This window comes from Topomyia yanbarensis, chromosome 3 (genome assembly GCF_030247195.1).
Source record: "Topomyia yanbarensis strain Yona2022 chromosome 3, ASM3024719v1, whole genome shotgun sequence".
NCBI lineage: Eukaryota > Metazoa > Arthropoda > Insecta > Diptera > Culicidae > Topomyia > Topomyia yanbarensis.
In genome coordinates, this window is record NC_080672.1 from 326,462,372 (window position 1) to 326,486,128 (window position 23,757).

Genomic DNA, 23,757 nt, shown 5'->3' on the forward strand with positions numbered 1-23,757 from the left:
CAATGCTTGCCTGAAAGCGTCAGCACTTCATAGAAATGTGCAAAAAATCAATCAAGATTGGCTTCGCAAACGAGTAATTTTGGCACCGAGAAATGATGAAGTCAACAAATGCTAATTTCCGGCGAATCAGTGAAATACAAATCTGTCGACGCGGCCACAGATGAGGATGAAGTTGTCAACTATCCACTAGAATTTTTTAATTCATTGGAGCCACCAGGCATGCCAACGCATATTTCGACTTTGAATGTTGGTATCGATATTTGGATCCACCAAAATTATGCAACGGAATCAGACATGCTGTCAAAAAAACTCATGTCGAAGCATCAGTGGCAAGTACAAAGGTGAAAATGTCTTGATTCCGGGCATCCCAATGATTCCCAATGATTTACCATTTGAATTCAAACGAGTACAGCTTGAAGTGTGCCTTGGCCTCGTCATCACCATCAACGAAGTTTCGCCATTATCAATGTAGATTGGTTTGGATTAAAGGGGAAAACTGTGGTGTCCACCCAGTACTGTAATCGTGTCTGAAAAGCTGACAGGCTCAGTGTTCAGAGTGAAACAAATTAATAAACAGTTTAACAACGACTATCTTATAGAATACCTACATCTTGCATTTTTTTCATCTCAGTATATAACCCCCTCCCCCCCCCCCCTCCCCCACGATAGTACCGATAGACCAAGTACTAAGCTAGCGCCAGATTGACGCCAGCTCCAAAAAATCAAAACACTATTTGTGTTTCAGAGCAAACCGCTAGTCCTGTGTGATGTCTCGCAAGAAAAGGAGTGGTAGAATAAGTTGATGAGAATTAATGAGAAACTCGGTTTGGCTTAGCAAGCTAATGCACTATATTTCTCCTTAGTGGAAAAAAGCTTAGGAGAAAATTGTTGAAATGTTTAGGATCCTATACTATCTTCGGTACACCATTCAACCTAGCGATGATATATCACCTGGCTTCGTATGAAAAATTCAAACACCATTGAATGTCGCTTGAAACTAATTTACGCTTATGAACCAACGGACAGTCTTCAAAAATCATCATCACGCGTTCAGCTTTGTATGGCTTTATTTGTACGAATTCTGCATTAAAAAATAACGTACTTAATCGACTAACCTAGCAACATGGTCTTCTCGTTATGATACCTTTGGAAACTATTCATTTGGACAAACGCAACACAAAGTTTATGTAATCTTAACTATATCCAATTGCGCGAAACTCAACAACACAATCAAACTTGTACTTTTGCTTACACTGTCCTAAACTACTCGGAATAGGCCCGATACACGCGACATTTGCTATCGCTTAACGCGGCCAGGAAGGTCTGGTTGCACGCGTAGATTGGACACAGGTCCCAAAGCACATCGGATACCGGTAGACTCTGCAGGCGCTGATTGCCCTTGCCGGCGCTCCAAGTGGCCAGCTGACGATCATCTTGCAAATATGCCGCCACCAGCGTGTTGTTTCCTTCCAAGCTGACCTGAGCACTGCGGATCATGTTCGGTTCCACTGCGGACCCCGTTATGGTATGAACAATATGTAGAGCGCATATGGACTCCAACTTGACCAGACTGGCAATGATATAACGAGCCCTTGGATGGCGACTGCTAGGCCGTGTCGTTATCATAATGTAGCTAGTCTTTTCGCAATAGTTCATGGCAGTGAAGGGACCATCCACGTTCAACCTTATGGACTCGACCCGTTGAGCAGCTGTATATTCGAAGAACCAGCATGAGGTGAGCTTACAGACGAGGAACCCGCCGAATGGAATCGAACTGGTCGGCGATACTGGACAAATGTTGATGATTGGTGAACAGTCACCTTCCGTGCGGAATTCTTCCACATACTGATTATTGTTACGAATGTCGTAAACATACACCATTCCCGACTGAGTACCCAAGTATAGGAACTTACTACGCTCCCGATCGAAGGCACAAGACCACACGTTCGCGTCGGACGGTGTGAATGTAATGACGGATCGGTTGTTGAATGAAAACAATTTTACCCACCGCTCGCTGGTGGCCGCAGTAAACAGTTCATCCTCCACATCGATGCTGATATCACGAATCATTTTACTCGAAATGTGAAGAACCGAGGAGTTCTGGAATGATGGTATATCGATAAATTTTATCGAATATCCTGGGAACAGATTCTGAGTAGATTTCTGAGAAATGAGTAGATGCTGTCGTTTGCTACCGTAAGCCATCACCCGACAGCCGGGATCCCGACACAAATCAATTGTTTTATCCAGCGCAATCTTATAATTCCGTATGGATTTGGTAACGCTAGAAAGTTCTCCCATCAGTGATGCGTTAGACCGTATCTCATCAACGCCACGTTGTTCGTAATCTTTCAGCCTCGCTCTAAGCTCACCTGCCACCGTCCGTTGAACTTCCAGTTCCATCCGAGCGACCTGTAGTTCCCCAGCCAGCTTACTAACCTTTAGCTTCTCTTCGTCGACCTGCTGTTTCAGTCGCAACTCTTCGGAATTGTCCACCGCCTTCACTGCCTTAGCATACAGATGCCGGATGTCGCGAAGATGGGCTTTCGTTTTGCAAGTTGCACAGCAACGGCTTTGCATTGGATTATCCTGCAGCCAGCGTTTAATGCACATGTACCCGAATAGGTGTCCACATTTCAGTGATACCAGCCGATGCTCGCCGGTCAGTGTCCAGCTGTCCAGACAGATCGAACAAATGGTACCATCGTCGTCATCGTCATACGGCGGGTTGCTGGCACTGGCAGGAGTGGGTGTTGGCTTCGGTGGTGTGATGGTTCGTCGACGTTTTCCTGAAAAGAGAGAACGTACGTTTTTGTTTGAGGAGGGTAATACCCAGTTCCATTGGCAATTCACGAAACATGAAGGAAACTTAAATAACAGATTTTAAAATGAGTATATGTATTAGTCAAAATATGTTGAGCGCAACCATTGTTTATTTGAATATACACTAATAGACCCCTTAACAGAAGGATGTTTACGGTCGTTATGAGTATATTTCTCCCATGTTCTATGGGATTCCCTACACTGTCGTGATACGCATAACAGTCCCACCTGCATAGGAAACCCATAGCAAATGGGACTGTTATGCGGATCACGGCAGTATATACATGGGACAATTATGCGTAGAACGGCAGTTTAGTAACAAACTTGTTAGATTTATGAATTGATACATTTGCTTTCTCGTATTTCTCGTCAAATGAAAGTCAAAATCAGAAGCGACCCGCTGAAGTTTGGTAACAACGATGTTGAGGCCGTTGTTAGTTATCCGAAAAGTTATTTCGTAGTTCAAGAGTGCGGGCTGGAAAAAACAGACGTTCGAGAATAGTAGGGCAATCCGCGCTGGCAAACAGACGCTGGCAAAGATGGTCTACTGAGGTTGTCGACCCAGCAAAACAACCAAGAGCAACAGTAAATTCTGCAGCAAAATCAACAACAGCGAGAGCAGCCCAGGGAGGCCTTACCAAGCACGTGCGGCGACAAACCCATGGGACGCCGAGGAAAGCTAGGGTTTCAGGTGCGAACGCCGAAATCAAGGATAACACAAGAAGATGAGCAGCCTGGGCTGTCTAAAGTGATGAAGCTGAGGCAAAAAATCGAAGAGCTCTACGAGTTCGTGAAAAGCAAGGGCAACGTGCACGGACAGATCAGGGATCTAGAGATCAGCATCAAATCCACCGTAGCCGCCGTCGAATGCGAACAGATGGCACTACTGGAGACAGCTGATAACGCCGAAAAAACACTGAAGACGACGGAAGTAGCGGAAGCAGAAGCCTGCGAGACGCCGAAGGGTGACCAGTATTCCCGTTCTGTGAAAAGAGTAAAGGAAACATCGGGAGATGAACAGAAACCAAAGAAGCCCAAGAAGGTCGGTGAAGGACAGCGAAACAACCGAGAAATGGAAAATAGATGGTTAACCGCAGAAACCGTAGAAGAAAGTAGGACAAAACAGGAAGAAAAGGATGCAAAGAAGAAAAAAAAGTAGGGAGACATTCGGCTGCACCGGGAGAGGTATAAGGAGAATGCTTTAGTCGTCAAAGCAAATGACGGCGTGAAGTACGCTGCAATCCGCAAAAGGGTAAGAGAGGATCCCAAGCTGAAAGAGCTGGGGGATAACGTAGTAAGAGCCAGGCGCAATCTTAAAAGTTAGATGCTGTTCGAACTGAAGAAGGATCCATTCATCAAGAGCTCGACATATCGGGAACTCGTGGCAGAAGCGGCTGGAGGAGAAGCGAACGTGAGGACTTTAGTCCAAGAAGCAGTGGTTGAGTGCAGGAATCTGGACGAGATCACAACGGAGAGGTGTTTCAGGAGCCTGGGTTTCAGCCATCAAACAAGAAACTACAGAGGCCCGGAGAGATCTGATCTGTGCAAAAAATGTGGGAAGAAGGAAAACATTGCTAGAGACCGCACAAAGCAACCGAAGATCATGCTCTACACAAAGGCGGAATGGACCGCATGACGGAAGGCTTCATATGCCCAGCTTAATCTCAATTATTGAGACATTGCCGTAACAGCTGCTAAACGCGAGCAGAAGGTGTTCTTGATGAGTGCTGATTCAGCCGAAAAAGCACAGATGAAAGTCGCAGAACACGCGACGCAGAAACTGAGGTGACACCGAAGAGTCCCACAATACTCTTACGAAGAAAAGAGCAAGGAATACGCCGGTCGGGGAAGCTAGAGGACCCGAAAAGGCAGAAGAGCGAACTGGAGGGCACTAGCGACCAGAGAAACGTTGGGAAAAACCGTGGGTGGTACATCGTGGGAACCTAGCAGGCGAATCGAACGATACGGCGTCCTACGCCGCTCTTCTCAAGAAAGTGAAAGAAGACCCAGTGCTGAAGGAGTTAAGGGAGAATGTTGTTAAAACGAGGCGCACTCATAAAGGCGAGATGATCTTCGAGCTGAAGAAGGATTCTTCAGTCAAAAGCTTGACCTGCCGCGAGCTCGTTGCTAAATACTTGGGCAGCGAAGCGGACGTGAGAGACCTGTCGCAGGGCCGTTGCCAACAAGCTGGCGGAGACCGGCAAGATCAAAATCGGATGGTCGGTGTGCTCGCTGAGAATCGCTCCGCTGGTTACCACATAGATGGAGCGATGTTTCAAGTGCTTGGACCTCGGACATCAGGCGAAGAACTGCAAGGGCCCGGACAGGTCTGCACTGTGTAGAAAATGCGGAGGAAAGGGGCACGTTGTTAGAGACTGCACGAAGCAACCAAGGTGCATGAACTGCAAACCGGTTGGAAACGACCACATGACGGCCGGGTTCAAATGTCCTGCGTACAAAAGGCGAAGGCAAGTCAATGATGGTGGAGATAACCCAGCTTAATCTCAATCATTGCGATATTGCACAGCAACTGTTGTGGCAATCAACAACGAAAAACGAAGTGCGACGTTGCAATTACTATAGAGCCGTATCGTGATAACGCGCATTCTTATGTGGCTGTTATGCTCCCCCACAGTGGACACCAGAGCAGTCCAATCGGATGCTGGTCGCACTAACCGACTCGTTAATTGGATGAAAACCGTAGTAGATTTAAACGGAGTGGGGTAGCAAACTAACCAACGTAAGAGGATACGGATTGTTGGAAGCCTTGGCGAAGCTGGAAGTCAGACTGTGCAACAAAGGTTCCGCTACCACATTCCGTAAAGACGGTCGAGAATCCATCATCGACTAAACATTCTGCAGTCCTTCGCTGATGGTTAACATGAATTTCCGATTTAGTGAGCAGTACACACATAGTGACCTCCAAGCGATCCACTACACTATTGGTCGGCGAAATTGTACGGTAACGCCGAGAGTGAGGACTGGCGAGAGGAAGTGAAAAATAGAGAACTTCGACAAGGACCTTTTTGTGGAAGCACTGCGTGCTGACCACGTCACTCCAATTCCAAGTGCCGATGAGCTTTCGGAAACAGTAGCGAAGGCATGTGATGTAACAATGCTTAGGAAAATGGAGCCAGGGAACTACCGGCAGCCAGCGTACTGATGTAACGAATGGCTAAGCATCCTCAAGGCTGCTTGCCTAAAAGCCAGAAGACGCGTTCAGGGAGCAAGATCTGAGGCAGTCAGAGAAGAGTGTAAGGTAACATTCCAAGCGGCCAGGGCTGCTTTAAAACGCGAAATAATCCACCTGCTACAAGCTGGAGCTGTGCAGAGAAGTAGACGCTAACCCCTGGGGCAACGCTTACCGTGTCGTTATGGCCGGGATCAAGGGTCCAATGACGCCAGTCGAAATGTGCTAGTCTAGTCTAGTCTAGTCTACTCATACACAGCCAATACATGTAGGGATCCTGGAAAATGGCAGACGTTCGTCCACAATTTTTCTTGTCATTATTAATGTTTGTGGCACATATTGAATATGACACAAGCATTAAAGCGGCCAGGCCAACTGTGCAGCGTACAAAATAAAGATGATTCAAAATTATACGGCAATCAAATTATTCATTCTATGAATAATTTAATCAACGGATTATTTTGAACCTTGAATAAGGAAGAAACGTGAACAACCGTACACAACCGTTTCAATTTGATGGGGGCTTGATAAATCGTTGGGAGTGACTTTGCTAAGAGGATTAATGTCACTCCTTTGGTCCTAGGTTCCTGGGATGGGAAAGAAGTATTCAGCCCTGCCCTGGCTAATGAGCCAGCGTTATAGCGCCCTTACTCGCTCTAATGACGCCAATCGAAATGTGCGTTGACAAACTGATATGTTGATGCAGACAGTGGAAATGCTGGTGACAATCGAGTTCACAACGACGAGCTCCTTATAGTGGCAAAAAGGCCGAACGCGAAGAAAGCTCCCGGACCGAATAGTATCCCCAACGTGGCACTGAGTGAGATCCTGGTGTTTCCGGACATGTTCAAGATAGTCCTACAGAAATGCCTGAACGAAGGCTACTTCCCGGATAAATAGAAGATCCAGAAGCTGGTGTTAGTTCCAAAACCAGGGAAGCCAATAGGAGATCGAGTATCGTGTTTGCCTATCGGCCTTGGTAAACTTCTGGAAAGGACCATCCTGAACAGGCTGACAAACTACGCTGAAAGTGAGAACGGACTATCGCAGAGGCACTTTAGATTCCGAAAAGGGATCTCGACGACGGGACGCCATCCGATCAGTCATCGCGAGTGAAGAGAAAGCATCGAAACAAAGGAGAAATGGTAATCGCTACTGCGCTGTGGTAACGATCGATGTTAAGAACGTCTTCAAAAGCACCAACTGGGTAGCTATAGCCGTAGCGCTGCACAGAATGCGTGTCCCTGATTACTTGTGAAAAATTATGGAAAGTTCCTTTCAGAACAGAGTACTGGTCTACGAAACAAACATGGGGCAGGTCGATTAGGTCGATTAGGGTCACAGTGGGAGTACCTCAGGGCTCCATAATCGGTCCAACGCTCTGGAATATAATGGACAACGGAATGATAACACTATGATCGTCAGCTTTGTAGATGACGTTGTCCTGAAGATAAGCGGCGAGACCCTCGAGGAATTGGAGATGTTGACGGCAAAGACAATAGGCATCGTGGGAACCTGCATGTCTGATCTCAAGTTGCAGTTGGCTCACTGCAAGACGGAGGTAGTGAACGCGAAAAAAGCGGGTCATGATCGACGTCGGCGGACATTCCATCGATGTGTACGCTGAAACACCTTGGTGCGATGGTTGACGATCGGTTAAATTAGAACAGCCATGTCAACTATGTATGTGAGAACGAGGATAATTAACGCATTGGCAAGGATCATGCCAATGTGTCTCATCCTTAATACTGAGGTATGGCGTACCGACCTGGGCTACTCCGCTGAAGTCAAAGCGAAACCGTACGATGTTGACAAGCACGTTTCGCCTAATGGCTATTCGTGACGCGAGCGCGTACAGAACGATATCGTTGGAGGCGATATGCTTCATTGGCGGGATGATTCCCACTTGCATAACTCAAGTTGAGGACGTGGTATGCTACCAGCGAAGAAATGCACGAAATGCAAGGGGACTGGTTCGAGCGGACTCGTTGGCCAAGTGGTAGCAAGAGTGAGACAACTCGGAGATACGAAGGTGGACCCACCGACTCATCCCAAATGTGTCAACTCGGGTGTATATGAAGCATGGAGAGGAGAACTTCCATTTGATGCAGTTTTTGTCGGGACAAGGATGCATCCAGAACTACTGGCATCGGTTTGGACATGCTTCGTCACCTCTTTGCCCGGAGTGTGTGAACGAACAAGAGACACCGGAACAAGTGGTCTTCGAATACCCCAGGTCCAAAAAAAATTCGTAGGGGTATGCCTGTTGTGACAGTTGACAATATCGTCGAAGAGATGTGCCACGACGAGCATACCTGGGACGCTGTCAACAGTATCGCAATCGGCTAGAAGGCCGCCGTGAAAACACAAACCGGTTTTCGGGAGAAATTCCGCCGCAGGGGAATTCTCCGTTGGTGTAGAGTAGGTCCACCGCCGGGGACTAGTCGAGTAGTACGCGATGTAGCACCGGGTTCGCCGGACCGACCTCGACCCTCTACCGGGTAGCTCGTGAGTAGACTAGATCCACCACCGAGGATTAGAGCGAGTAGACCGCATCGAACAGCTAGCAGTGAGTCGTTCAGGCGTCAAAGAACCGGAAGCTACGCTCCACCCAAAATCGCAGGACAGACCTCAGCGCCTACTGGCTGGCCCGTTGAGTAGACCAGATCCACCGCCGGGGACTAGATCGAGTAGATCGGGACAAAGCGGGGGACTAAACGGCTCACGAAAACAATCATCGGTATCGGAATAAATTATGCGCCGTGGAATTCACAGTAGGGTACAGTTGGCTGGGAGCTATTGACTCACGAAACATACATCGGTACCGAGAGAAATTCTGTCGCCAAGAAAATCTCAGTCGGAGTAGGGTATTTTCACCGCCGGATAATATCCGAGTAGATCTCGATAAAGATAGAAGCTAAATCGCCCATGATAGTGGGTATCGATGTCGGCAGCAAAACCTTCGTCGGGGAACTTTCGGTCGGAGAGAGGTGAACTCACCGCCGGGGACCATCCGAGTAGATCTTAATAAGGCTGAATGACTCACGGACACAGCTAAATTGCTCATGAAATCAGCAGTTAAACGGTTCTTTGAAACAAGAGCTAAATGGCACAGAGGTCGAGCCATTTCATGGAATAAATGAGGCCCCGGGTCAGCTGCGGAAAACTTGTGAACAAAAGAAAGAGGTGCGACGAAAGCACAACGAGCCTTGTGTAATGTTAAGGCTTATTTATACATTCATTTAGTACTAAAAAAATCAGTCACGCAGAACCACACATACAAGCATTCCAAGAGTAGACGTTCAAATATTTTCGCGTCGAGGAACACCACACCGGACATGATAACTCTTGATAAACTTGTCCGAAAAAGCGTATTTAATAAGATTTGTGAAGCTGAGACTTGTAGTTATTCGATGAGTGAAAAGAAATCGAAAAAGCTTTATATTTCGGAAAAGGTTTGAATTTTGATTCGGGGACCACACCATCGATCTTGACTTTGTGGGAGGGCATATAGACGCGACAGTCCTTTATAAAATAATTGTCGCCGGTAATGGCAGTATGTACGTTGTGAATAAAAGCAGTGTTCGGTATAAAAACACTACTTCGTTGAACTATAAACGACGGATTCCTAAGTGTCACTTTTTTCGGTTGCTCTTGGCGTGCTACTTGCGATGTTTCCTCCTCGCTATCCTCTAAATAGTAAAAATCCTCGTTGTTTCAATCGTCATCGAAGAAGAATCGGAATTGTATTATATCGTTTACTCTCGTTGCCACGTAATTTTTGGCTCGCTCGCATGCATTTGGTCAACTAAATAGGATTAGCGTGGATTGGAAATATTTTTTTCTTGTTAGGCAGTTAGATGGATCAGTTTTCTTCGATAGATAACAGTGAAATCTGCATAATTGGGCGACGATAATGTCTGAAAATGTCTACTTGTGCTAAATCGTGAGTGGACTACGATTCTTCCCCTGGATGAGCACAATCATCCGGGTTTTATGTTTTCCATACTTCATGTGCTTTTTCTTACTAAGCTGCAAGCTTGACAGATAATCTCGAGACCAGGGTTGTTAATCGATAATTAATCGTCACCGTCGATAACGTTAACCACCCGTCAACGTCATCGGAAACTCCGTTAACGATAATTTATCGGCGCCTTCATCGTCATCGTCGATAATTGTATCGTCGTTTTCATCGTCATCGTCGGTTCATCGGTTATCGCGATACATTTTGCGTTACTTTCCCGTTTATTGGGGTTGAAGTTGATGCGGTTAACTTTCAATTGTTTAGAAATAAATAACTATTGAAGGACATGTTGTTGGCAGTTGAAAATCAATAGTTTTGGACATTTTCTATGCACAGGGGGATCCGACGATGTGTCAAAATGGAATTTTTTGTCAACTTTTCGGGAGAGTTTTATATTGAAGGGCAAGTTATTGGCAGTTGACAATCAATAGTTTTGGACATTTTCAATGCACAGGGGGTTCGACGATGTGTCAAAATGAATTTGTTCAACTTTTGAGGAAAGTTTGTTATATTGAAGAAGTTATTGGTAAGTGAAAATCAATAGTTTTGGGTATTTTCAATGTACCGTCGGTGCATCAAAATAGATTTTTTTTTCAACTTTTCGCGAACTTTTTATATTGAAGGGCAGGTTATTGGCAGTTGAAAATCGATAGTTTTGGACATTTTCAATTCACACGAGGATCCAAATTGGCAAAAAGTGAAAGAAATTCTTTGAACCACGAAAAACATTTTTAGTTATAGCAACGTTGGTTATAGTGTCTCCAGCAAAGTTTATTTATATTTTTTTTGCATTTAAAAAGTATTAGTTGGGTGATTAATCCCTCTAAAGCTGAGAAGAAAGTTTTTTGCTTATGTTTATGAAAATTAAAAAAAAAATCTTTGGTAAAGTTGTTGAGAATATCTTAAGTATTAACTTCGCTGAAGAGACTATGTGTCTATCTATCGATTGTAATTTACATTTGTGGAGATTTCTTTGATATACCCCTGAAAATTGCTTTTTTCAGAATACTTTTCCTGGTAATTTTGTAGAATTTCAAAAAGTGCCAAGATGTTGTTCAGCATAAGAAAATACAGAATTTTTTAATGCCCAAATTTTTAATTTTTAATGCCCACAAAGCAATATTTTGGTGCGGAAGCCGCAAATTTCCGCAGACGAATACCAATACGAATCTGTAAAACAAACACTATCAAAATCGTTTGGTGGGCTCTAGTTTACGTTCAAGTCAAATTCGAGTAAATTCCTTCTTTAGCATATTTTTCTTATCTTAGAGATGCAAAATATACAAAAATAATAATACTGTACTGTAAGACCTCCTTAATGAAAATTTTTACTAAATGATCAGAACGGGTTATGAGGCTTTGTCGAGGAACTAAAGAAAAATATTTTAACCGCTCCGGTTTATTAAAAAGAAAGAAAAAAAATGTTAGTCCAGGTGTTTGCATTTCGACTTCGTCTCTTCAGAACCAGAAAAAATATGTGCCGATTTTGTGAATGTCATCGTTTTATCAGCCTATAATTCGCCATGGGGCTGATAAAAACGGGTCTTCACTGTATTCAAAAAACGAATAAAACTCTATTATGACGCCGTACATAAATTACACTACATATTTAAGGGTAAAAGAAGGAAGCATGAAGCATCTTGTTACATAGTGGAGAGAAGAAACGGAGGAGGGGGCTAAATGCTTCCTAACTAGAAAAGGAAATCAAACGTTGGAAATATGTATGTATATTCTCCTTTTTAAAATCCGAAATCTTCTGGTTTAAATTAAAATTATAATAAAATCTGTTAATCACCACACGACTTAAATTAGTGTAATTTGTGAATGGCCTAATAATAATGGTTTATTAGTTTTTTCAATATATGTTATTGCGTGCTAAAAATTACTAATTGCACAATAGCTCAAAATTTGTTTTCTTCATGGTCAAAACAATTTTGGTCACCTTTTTGCCGCTTGGAAACACTGTGCACCTGGGACTCTTCTGTGCACCAACTTACTAGAAAAGTTGAAAAAATTCAATTTTGACACATCGTCGGACCCTTCTTCGTAGTGAAATGTCCAAAATTATTGATTTTCAATTGCCAACAACTTTCCCTTCATCATAATACATTTTCCCGAAAAGTTGAAATAATTTCATTTTGACGCATCGTCAGACCCCGTTGTGCATAGAAAATGTCCAAAACTATTGATTTTAAACTGCCAACAACATGTCCTTCAATAGGTATTTATTTCTAAACAATTGAAAGTTAACCGCATCAACTTCAACTGCAATAAACGGGAAAGTAACGCAAAATGTATCGCGATAACCGATGAACCGACGATGACGATGAAAGCGACGATACAATTATCGACGATGACGATGAAGGCGACGATACATTATCGTTAACGGAGTTTCCGATGACGATACATTATCGTTAACGAGTAACGCCGATAAATTATCGTGAAAAATGTATCGCATTAACAACCCTGCTCGAGACCATGCTCTCCAAGAATGTACACGCATTAATCGAATGTGTTGCCAGTGTTTTAGAGACCGATCGTCTCGCCGTCGTACGTATGGTCAGGAATCGCCGTTACTGGAAATATCCTGGAGTTAGGAATTCGAACTCCGTTGCCTCGGTAGAGATGGCGAACAACGGGCGGGAATTCAAAATCGCTTCGATTTGGCATAACAATGTAGCCAAAGGCCACCAAACTCAGGTGCGTCTGGCGGGATGAAATGCCATTCCATTTCGTTTAACTGACAAAATTGATCGATACGAGTTGCTTCTTGCTCGGAACGAAACATCTCATTTTCGGATCAATGAGAATTGGTGGCGTTATCGGAATGCAATTCCAATACCATTCCTCGGCGGATGAATAAACGTTGAAGTGCGGCAATAAATGCGTCGGTAGTAAAATCCGGCACCAACTCCAAATGTATGGCTTTCGTCGACATGCAGACGAATACTGCGATGAATGACTTCACAACCTAGGACGGTAGGATCCCTGCTTCATCATCATGGGACCAGCGTAATAGACGCCTGGCATAGCTCGTTGCTTCGGTAAGTCTCCCACCAATTGGGAAGCCTCGGTTGGTCTTACTCGAAAACACTTGACACATGATCTGAATACACCTCGTACGGTCGAATGTGCCTTGCTGCAAGGTTAAAATTGGTGCTGAAGATCCTAAGTGATGTAGCTCGATGTGCATTGTCACCATTAAAAGCTTTGCCACGAGACTCGTACTCGGAAGAATGAGTTGATGTTTTGCTACTTCTGGTAGATGAGAATTCATCAGTCGTCCACCGACTCGTAGAAGATAATCAGTGTATGCGCTTGATTTTGTTACCAAGTTCCACATACTGAATTATGACGCAATAATCACCAGAGAATTGCGGATGTTACGGTCGGTTTACTTCCAAGCGTTATTGATGAAACAATAGACCCAAGCGATAGCTCTCCATAGCTTCCGGAACGAACTGTACCTGAAAAAACGATGGTAATTTCTCGATCAATGCAGTAATCATCACGATTTCTGGTCTCAACTCAGGATTCTCGTCGTCAAGAATGTCATAAGGTATCTCGATGGTGAACACTGGGTCATTGAGAAACTGTGGTCCATTCCACCACATCCTTATTATAAATGCTGCCGGTACTTGGCACGCTAAATAATATCGGCTGGGTTAGCGGCTGATCGAATACAGCGAATCGGCGTCAGCGATTGCAACACCAGCTCACTACTTCTGAATCCCTAGTGTAGGCCATCTCTTCGCTGATGAAGTTCACCTGAGAACCGTTGTCTAGCAGAACTCGATAATGATGTGTTTGGTCGTTTGTGCCCTTCACCAAGACGACTGCGGTTTGCAAAAACACCACTGTTACAAATTGACACGGATTGCTCATTCGTTTGCATTAGGGATGGAGTTCTTTTGGCCAGATGATTTGGATTCTTCCTTCTTTATCGTAGATACTATTTTCATTCGAGAGTCAAGTTTTGGCGTGGTCTCATCCTCATGCAACTGAGTGTGGTGCCTGTGGAATTAACCACAGTTTTTTGATGATATACGGTTGTTCGAGCGATGACCCTTCCGGAAGTATCAAATCAAATTAAATTGAATCAAAGAGTGCTTAACTTGTTGCACTGGTAGTTTAGGTGTGGACCACCGCAAAAATCACATTTTTCATTCGTCTGTAGTTTTTACATAGCCACCCTTATTCTTGGTTACGACGAATGCGAGATTCGAATGAAAGTGTGTCGTATTAAGGTTTACGACACCAACATCTATTACTATTCGCTTCGAACCGCTTTAGAATGAATCTCACAATCTGCTGCTTTGAACATCTAGCGAAATCGTCTTACCGCACAGCGGCTGCTCGTTCAGTGGGCCATTTGCGCGACTTCCGGAGGGATAAGGGTGAGCAGTATGTGCTCGTTGACTAGCGAGCTTCGGTTGTGAAAATGTGCTTTCGGTTGTGACAGCGGTTGCTTGTAGGCGGAGATCGTCTTTGAGCTCATGCCGGAACAAGCAGCTTTCCAACTTGGCAATGCAGTTTCAGAAACTTTGCTTGCTAAAAATCCGACAGCTCTTTAGGTTGGAGATACTGTTCCCAATGTTTTCTGGTTGATTTATCCAATGCCGCTGTCAACAGGTAGACCACAATCATTTCGGACAAGAGGGAGGGAAGGGAGAAGGCAGACATAGGTACCAAGACAGGGGCCTTCCCCTTTCCCTTCTATAGAGCAGCCAAGTCGCTCGAAGCGGCGGCTGAGTTCCCCTCGAAGGGTAAGGGCAAGGGCAAGCGCAAGACGGCGTCGAACGCGAAGCGCCCTAGGAAGCAACAGGCGAGGGTGCAAAAACCAACACCATACGGCGTGTAACCGTCAAGGCCAAACGCCGTTTGGTCCAGGTAAACCGGGGCGCAAATGACCCCGACGGGCAGGAAGAAGGCACCAGCAACTCGGCGCAACCGGGGCAGGGGGCGTAAACCCCTGGACCCTGGTCACTAAGAAGAAGCCGACACCGGATGCACCGCGGCCCGCGAAGAAGGCCAAGGACAGAGGCGAGGTCTTGTGGTTAAAGACCGACATATACAAATACGCCGACGTCCTAAAATCGATGAGGGCGGCCAAAAGCCTCGCGGCCCTCGGGCAAGCCGTGCGCAGCGAGAGACGCACCAATACAGGCGAAATGCTTTTGGTGCTGAAGCGAGGCGCACAATCCAGTGCTGTCTATAAGGCCTTGGCCCAAGAGGTCCTGGGTGAAGGCGCCCAGGTGCGGTCGTTAGGGGCGGAAATGACTCTTCAGTGTAAGCATCTGGACGAGTTCACGACCACAGACGATGTCGTCGCAGCCGTCAAGGAGCAATGCGACGTAACAATCGAGCGGGCCTCTGTGCGCTTGAGAGGGGGACCCTCCGGCACCCAAGTAGCCTACCTCAGGCTACTGAAAGCAGATGCCCAAAAGGTTACCGTTATAGGTAAACTGAAGATCGGCTGGTCAGTCAGTAATGTCTTATCTGCACCGCTAAGAAGCAAGCCCGTAATCATGCTATGGGCGGACCTTCGTGTCCCTTCGGTGAGACAAATAAGAAGAAGCCGTGCACGTCACACAGCTAAATCTTAACCATTGTGCAGCAGCCCAACAGCTGCTGTGGCAGTCGGTCTCGGAGTCGAGGACAGATGTCGCCCTTCTATCAGACCCGCACAACATCCCTGCCGGCAACGGCAATTGGGTGTCGGACGGGCCTGGGATGGTGGCAATCTGTACAACGGGACGGTTCCCGATTCAAGAGGTAATACGCTCCTCCGCCGAGGGTGTTGCGATTGCCAAGATCAATGGTGTGTTCTATTGTAGCTGCTACGCTCCACCAAGGTGGCCCATAGAACAGTTTAACCATGATCGACAGGCTCTCGTCAGACCTAGTGGGTCGGAAACCGGTAGTTAGCCAAGGCCAAGCGCTAATGGAGGCGCTTGCGAAACTCGATACTGTGCTAGCTAATAATGGCTCCGCTAGCACATTCCGTAGAAACGGGGTGGAGGCATGGATTGACGTAACATTTGCCAGCCCGAGTCTGGTTCCAGGCATGGAATGGAGGGTAGACGAAGGGTACACCCATAGCGATCATTTAGCAATCCGCTTAAGGATCAACTATGGTGTGCAGCATCCGAGGGCGGGAGATCCCGCTCAGGTACGCGAGTGGAAGTCCAATTACTTCGACAGCGAAGCTTTCACCGCGGCCTTGGGACTGGAGGCCAACACCGACAGTCTAAGCGGGGATGCGCTGGTAGCCGTTCTATCACGCGCGTGCGACGCCACTATGCCGAGAAAAACCCTGCCAAGAAACGGCAGATGCCCGGTATACTGGTGGAGTGCCGAGATTGCAACTTTACGATCAGCCTGCCTCAGAGCTAGACGTAGAATGCAAAGAGCCCGCAACCTTGGAGTCCTATGGAGAGTCAATCTCTGAGATAGAACTAACTGCAGAACACGCGATCAACACGATGGAGGAATGGATGAGCGCGAGAGGCCTGGAGCTCGCTCATCATAAGACGGAGGTAGTTATCGTCAACAACCGCAAGTCGGCACAACATGCAGTTATCAATGTGGGAGAAGTCGTGATCACCTCACAGCGGAGTCTGAAGTCTCTCGGAGTCATTATAGACGACAAGATGACCTTCGGCAGCCACGTTGACTATACATGCAAGAGAGCGTCAACTGCTGTTGCGGCACTATCGAGGATAATGTCCAACAGCTCAAAGGTGTGCGCCAGTAGACGTAGGCTACTGGTAGGCGTTGCCGTATCTATCCTCAGGTACGGCGGCCCGTCATGGTCAAGAGCACTGAGGGTAACCAGTTACCTACGGAAATTGTTGAGCACCTACCGCGTGATGTGCCTCAGAGTGATATTTGCCTACCGCACGGTATCACACGATGTATCCTGCGTGATAGCGAGCATGATGCCAGTCGGGCTGGTCATCCGGGAAGATGAGGAGTGCTTCGAACTACGTGGAAATAGAGGAGCCCGCGCACCAGGGTGATCTCGGTCGCCAGATGGCAGCGTGAGTGGGATAACTACTCGAAAGGCAGGTGGACCCACCGGCTTATACCTAACATATCGAGCTGGGTGGGCAGACCCCATAGGGAAGTTCACTTCCATTTGACACAATTCCTGTCAGGCCATGGCTGCTTCCGACAGTACCTCCACAGGTTCGGGCACGCGGAGGTCCCCGCCTGCCCTGACTGCCCAGGTGTAGACGAAACTGCCGAACACATACTGTTTACATCGTTTCGACGTCGAAAGAAGAGCAATGGTTGACGTCTGTGGCTAGGACACAACCCCTGATACCCTTATTCAGCGGATGTGTCAATCGATGGAGAGGTGGAACGCAGTTTCGACTGCAACCACCCAGATTGCCTGTAGGCTAGAGGGAATTTGGCGCACCGAGCAACAGACGACGGTCACGACTAACTAGTGATTGGTTAGTTGGAGCGAAAAAGGCCGAGCGCAGAAAAGTGAGTGAGTGGTCTGTTCATGCTGAGGCAGGTTTGGCGCAGCGACTGGCAACCGCGTAAGGGGTAAACCCAGCCACCCCGAAGCAAGGCAGAAGAGCGAGTGTATAGGCGTATATGTGGAATGCCTCATGCCAAGATGGGAGGGTCGTAGCGTAGTATGTTGGGACTTAGCTATAGATGCCTCGTGGCATGGCGGAGGAGCGAAAGGGTGAGCATCCAAGTCAGTCTCACACGGTATGTTAAGGGTGAGCACAAAACTCAGCCTCACAGGGTATGAAAACGGTGAGCACCCAAGTAAGCCTCACATGGTATGCCAGAAGTGGGGCCTAAGAAAAACGTCCACATGGGATGCCAGGAGGAGCGACAGGGGTGTAATAGAGTGGTACGATTGAGAGTGAACCAGGTGATAGGGTGAGCATCCAAGTCAGTCTCACATGGTATGTTAGAGGCGAGCACAAAAGTAAGCCTAGCAAGGAACGAAACAGGTGAGCACAAAAGTCAGCCTCATGTGGAGTGTTAGAGAGTGAATCAAGGTGCGATAGAGAGAGCACCCAAGTAAGCCTCATACAGGACGTATGAACGCGTGAGCGAGAGTGAATGAGTACATCAAGTACAGCCATCCCCCCAGAAGTAATACCGAGAGGTAGTCCCTGGGGGGAACGATGGCGGAGCCCAATGGAGTTTAGTCGGTATTAATGGCAGCGTCACCATTCGAGCCCGACACGCCCCCCGTGCGGTAGATTGGACCCTACCAATAGCACGTGTACTGGGCTAGGACGTAAAGGTCTTCTCCATTGTAAAAAAAAAAGACTTCTCCTGGTTTTGGCACTCTAAATTTTAGATGTGTTTCGTGAACTCGTCTAGTCTAGGAGATATCGCAGCTCATTGTGAGATTCGGACATCCGTCAATATCTTCCATGCTTGTACGTAGTCTTTAAGTGTAGAACGCCGACTGCTGTGCATCCATCAAAGCCTTGTCCAGGTGATACAGCTTGATTACATCGGAATATCGAGAAAGCGCCAACACTTTGGAACATGACTATGAGCTTGGGCCATACTAGGTAGTCCCCGTCAAACGTTGTGCTAAGTGCCTTCAGTGGTTGTTGGCGGACTACTACTTGTAGTGTCGGGTTAGCTTGATGCTGCATGGTGCGAGATTCCACTTCCGTTGATGTAGTATTGTACAGCTACTCGAATTGCACGTACACATTTTCGTGGAAGAGGCATTAAGTCGTCAGTGATAATTTGATTGTGGAAACTGTTGAACTCGGAACAAGCTGCACGAAGGTTGCTCAAAAACACTTTCAATTGCGAGATTTCTTATTCCTTGTTGTCGAGAGCTTCTTGAATTCGAAGTATTTTCTTCAATGACTCGTGTCGTTGGCGAGGATTTGATTTAAGACTTGAGATGACACCAGCGTCAGCTGCAATAGCCTAATCTTTATTGCCTTTTCCCTTCTGTTGTTCGTTGTCGAAGCCAGGAAACTCATCGTCGGATAGTGGCGCCAAGTGTTTGGTCGATATTTCACCTTCAGCTTGTAACTTCTTTTGCGCAATAACTTTGCTCAGTTTCACTAGTTATTTTCCTTCCAGCCGTTTGCCTATATGACACTCATGAACCGTTAAATCCAATTCGAAGAACCATATGTCCAGTACAAAAATTACCTTATTGGGTTAAACTTTAAGCGACGAATTCACTTGTTTCGATTGCTTGGCAGTAGTCAGGGCTCTTGGCGTTTTACTTGCGGTGTTACATCTTCACTTTCCTCGAAATAGTAGAAATCCTCGTTGCATTGATCGTCGTCGAAGAAGAATCGGAATTGTATCGTATCGGAATCATTCACTGCTGTTGGATTATACTTCCCTTTCTCTATCTTTTGCCACATCGAAATTGAAAACAAAGCGGAGTCGACTGCTTATATTGCGCTCGAAAATGTTGCCCGACAACAATTGGAGCATTCCTGAATATTTTACAAAACAGGCGTCAATGCAACTCACGTGGTCAGTCAGGTTTCTCCTTTTACAACAATGAGTGACAATGCAAAGTAAGTTTGTACCTCGTTGCGGGTAAACTGTGCTGCTGTTGACTGCTCGAAATGTCCAGGAAGACCATTGATTCATAAAGTGGAGCAATCGTTGAAGGTGAATATGAAGCTCAACGTAGCAGAAGTTTATGCTGTGCAATTCCACCATGTATGTCATGCGGTACTGATTATGTTCAAAAGCATTCTCCTAGCAGAATAATTTGCTTCGCAGAACAACTTGAAACACGTCGTAAAATGTAATGACGTTTTATACAGCACACCAGCCTATATAGACGATGACACTATTGAAGTAAAGCTACATGACCTTGCACCGCGTACTAATGCTAGCGTTATCAAACAACACAAGTCGAAATACGGAGAAGTTGATACCGTTAAGAAAGATACTTCTTCCAGGTCTTCGCAACGACTTGCGTGTGGTGAAAATGCGTCCGACAAAACCTATCCTCTCCTACCTGACGATCCAATGCAAATCAATCCAAGGTGCCACATATAGTCAGCGAACATTAGTCACATATCCAGGACAGATTCCTAGGTGCCAATTCTGTGATCAGCCGCTACACCACGGGAACCCTGCGCAGAGTATGCTAAGGAAATTCCATGTGTTACAAAAATGAAGCCAAATTACTTAGCGAACATTGGTTACACACCCAGGCTAGATACCTGCGCGCCAATTCTGTGATTGGCCGATATACACCGGAAAACCTTGCGCAAAGATTGCTAAATAAATTCAATCCGTTATGACCACCGGTGCATAGTCGTCTTATGCTAAGTAACAACGATTACACCAAATGCTAACTCACAACAACCACCATTAAAAAAAATCAAGTGCCAATCAATCCATCTGATTTACAACAGTAACCCGTAAGCACACGAAACATTGACATGGAGCTGAACGAAAACGCAAGAGAAGGCAGACCGAACGACCCCCAAGTTGCGATCGACAACGCAACTAATGTTTCACCACCAAAGAAGAGGATCTCAACACGTGGTAGCAAACTGCGCCAACTGAACTAGACCGGCAGGCCTTTTGAAAATTAATTCATTCTGATTTTGATAGTTAAGACCTAGTTCACAAAACAGTTCTAATATTTCTCGCAACTATTTCACAAAATTTGGAATATTATTCATGAATCCATATATAGTTCGTGAACTAGTTTATGATTTCCAGTATAGTCGTCATAATTCGCCATTTGTGCCCGTGAAACAGTACACAAAATCATAATGTATTGTTTTGTAAATTGGTCAATGATTGCTAGTATTCTGGTCACGATTGAATATTGAAAACAAACGGCAAACGGACAATTTTGGACTGTGGAAAAAATAAGATGATTCGGCGTAATTTTGAGCCGCGCTTCTGCTGAAGGTCCAAAATTAATTAGTTTATTCTTCTTTACAAATTAATGAATAACATTTACGCCTATTCCGGCTTGGCGATATCCAGAAATGATAAACTTAAGTATCGTGTGGATCGAACGGTTTCTAATTTGAAAGAACAGCTCATGATATAAAGAAGGATAATAGGAATAATTTTAATTTTTAAATCGTTGTATAAAAAAATAAAACTCAATGGCAATGATAACCAAAACAACGTTTGGTGGACGTGCCTTACATCAATAAAAACCTGTGAAATCTACAGTTTACTACAACGATCCATAAATACGAAAATGAACAAACACAAGAATTCCAAAATTGAAACTCAAAAGAACTGCTCATATTTAAAAAAAGGCAAAACCAGTTATAAAATGTATTCAATCGAAATATAATCATTAGGTAATGGAAAACAACACATTATCATTATTGCTTAGTGTAACTTTAACCTAATATTTCGCTGATAAGCTACCAATTCGTCTTTTATGCCAAACGACCTTCAGTGAGATCCCTTAGAAAAAATATGCCAAATGATTGTTTTCCAGAAGTTAAAAATAATTATGCCAAATGTCCGTTATGGCAAGTAACCTGCACAGTGATCACTTCTCAAAGTTATGCCAAATATCCGTTATGCTAAGCGTCCATTATGCCAAATGACGTTATGCAAAATGGCGAGCTCCCGTGTCCAGATATTAGCAACCTAGCGTCTTTACGAATTCAAAATAGTATCTGGCTGCAGTTACGGAACCACATTTTCCCAAGGTCGATAACTTTTACACATCTCAAACGCTTTAGATTGACATCTGTTCGATGTCAAGTTCAAAACATTTGAACTTCAGTAACTGTGTATAGGTACTGCGACTGCGTGCGATTAAACAAAGCCAAAGGCTCTATAGCCGCTTAGAAATACTGCACATGGCAACTTAAATTCAGATTGTTGTATTTCAAATTTATCTCGTCAGGTACTATCACTAACTTGTGATCAAGTTAGATGGCGTATCTAGATTAGTATACAATTTGGCACTAATTAAACACTAAATCCAAAAGGTCATACGACACATGTGAACGGCAGGGATGCCACATTGAAATCTGTTTCGGTCAAAAAAATCTTTTTATCATCTGTGATGATCAAAACAGGAAAAAAATCTGTGAAAATCTGTGATAAATTTCCAAAAAATCTGTGAAAAATCACAATATCTGTGATTAAAATTTGTGGAAAAAATCTGTGATATTACAGAAAAATCTGTGAATATGGTAACCCTGGTGAACGGCTAAAGCAACTGACTAGTCCCAAGTGATGTCCCGGGAAGCAAAAACAGAAGCTCTGGTTTGCTAACCAGAAAACGAAAACGAATTCTTGGCTTTGACTAGAGAACCAAACGTATTGCAAAACTCAAATTCACTTTTCGACAATCTGAGACCTCAACAATATACCAAGATAAATGCTAGACACACAAACATTGGATTATTACTCACGATTCCTCGGCGAGTCCCCGACAGTTCGTAGCACAGATGGTCCAGCTTGGCCGTCCTGTCGATGTTCTAAACGCAACGTGTCCTCGATCAGCACAATCGGACCCTCCATCGATGCTGCCATCATAGCCGTCGGTGTGGCTACTCTGTCTTCCTCATCGCCATCGCTTCCCCCGCCGTGATCATCATCGTCAACAATCTCAATCGTGGCCTGCGCTTCCGGAACGGGATCCACTATCAGATTGTTGTTCAGAATAATGACTGGCGACAGAAATCCAGGCTGCTGAATACGCGCCAGATCTATTTCCATGTTGATCGTCGGTTGCTCAAACACCAACGCAGCATGATCTTGCCGCAGCTCTTCGGGTGGTTCCGAGCCAACGGGAAGCAAGTTCGCGGGCACATAGAAATCCTCACCATCTTCCGATGCATCAGCTTGGCCGTCCACTTGCTCAGCATTGTCCGAACCGTCGACAGATTCCGCAGGATCTACCCTAGCGGGATCTTCATCGAACATATTTGACGACCCACCGGAGGTATTCTGATCAGCTGGAGCTGCTGTGTCGTCCATCGCGTTTATACTGCGCCAATCGTCAACAATCAACAGACGCAATTGGGGTTGTCGTCAACAAACACCAGCACCAGATTCTTCCCCCCATCCAAGCGCAAGCTCATTCGAGAGGCAGTTTCCTTGTTTTATGTTGCTACTATAATCAGCTGGTGGTGTAGGGATAAAAAAATGAAATCACGATCGCACAGAAAGAAACAATGCAGCTTTTCTAGCTCTACTGCACTCTGGTGCAAAAAAGGAAAACTCACTCACCTTGACGATACAATTCCGAGAGTTTTTATCTGAAAACCTTTGCTAAAAATACAACGCACATAAAAATGTTTCTAGGCTGCTTCCACTTTGATTGGTTGTTGTACGAGAATTTTTTATGCTGCGGAGATACGTAAACAGAGTTTGACTGATTTATTTTAGCTGTAATCGGAGACAAAGGACTGTGATAAACAGCTAAAAGCAGTGATGCCAAAATTGAAAATATTGAGCATTCCACACCAACTTGGGATTTTTTTTTTAATGCGGAGTCAAACCCCGATAAGCGAACACCGCAATTTCTACTAAATTGCCGTTTATGGAAAATTGATTTTTGAAATCACAGGGTTTTATGAAAAATAATTTTTTATGAAAACTAGTTTTTAGTTAGACTTTTGGTATAAATATTTGGTTAAAACTCCATTCGGTGATTAAATTATGGGCTTTTGAACCTTTTTTTAAATTGCAATTTTTATTTTTTTCTCAAAACTGCCGCGATACACGAGGCAAGGTACCTCTG

The 23,757-nt window shown here is 45.2% G+C and overlaps 1 protein-coding gene across 1 annotated transcript; it reads right to left on the bottom strand.

Annotated features, from left to right (window-relative positions):
• Positions 1 to 1,057: 1,057 nt before the first annotated feature.
• Positions 1,058 to 23,383, bottom strand: LOC131691278 (E3 ubiquitin-protein ligase RFWD3). The gene is made up of 3 exons (XM_058977554.1): positions 23,244 to 23,383; positions 22,424 to 23,137; positions 1,058 to 2,789 (listed from the first exon to the last, which is right to left on the bottom strand). The coding sequence occupies exons 2-3, from the start codon at positions 22,989 to 22,991 to the stop codon at positions 1,264 to 1,266; spliced, it is 2,094 nt and encodes a 697-aa protein (XP_058833537.1). The 5' UTR covers positions 22,992 to 23,137; positions 23,244 to 23,383; the 3' UTR covers positions 1,058 to 1,263.
• Positions 23,384 to 23,757: the final 374 nt, after the last annotated feature.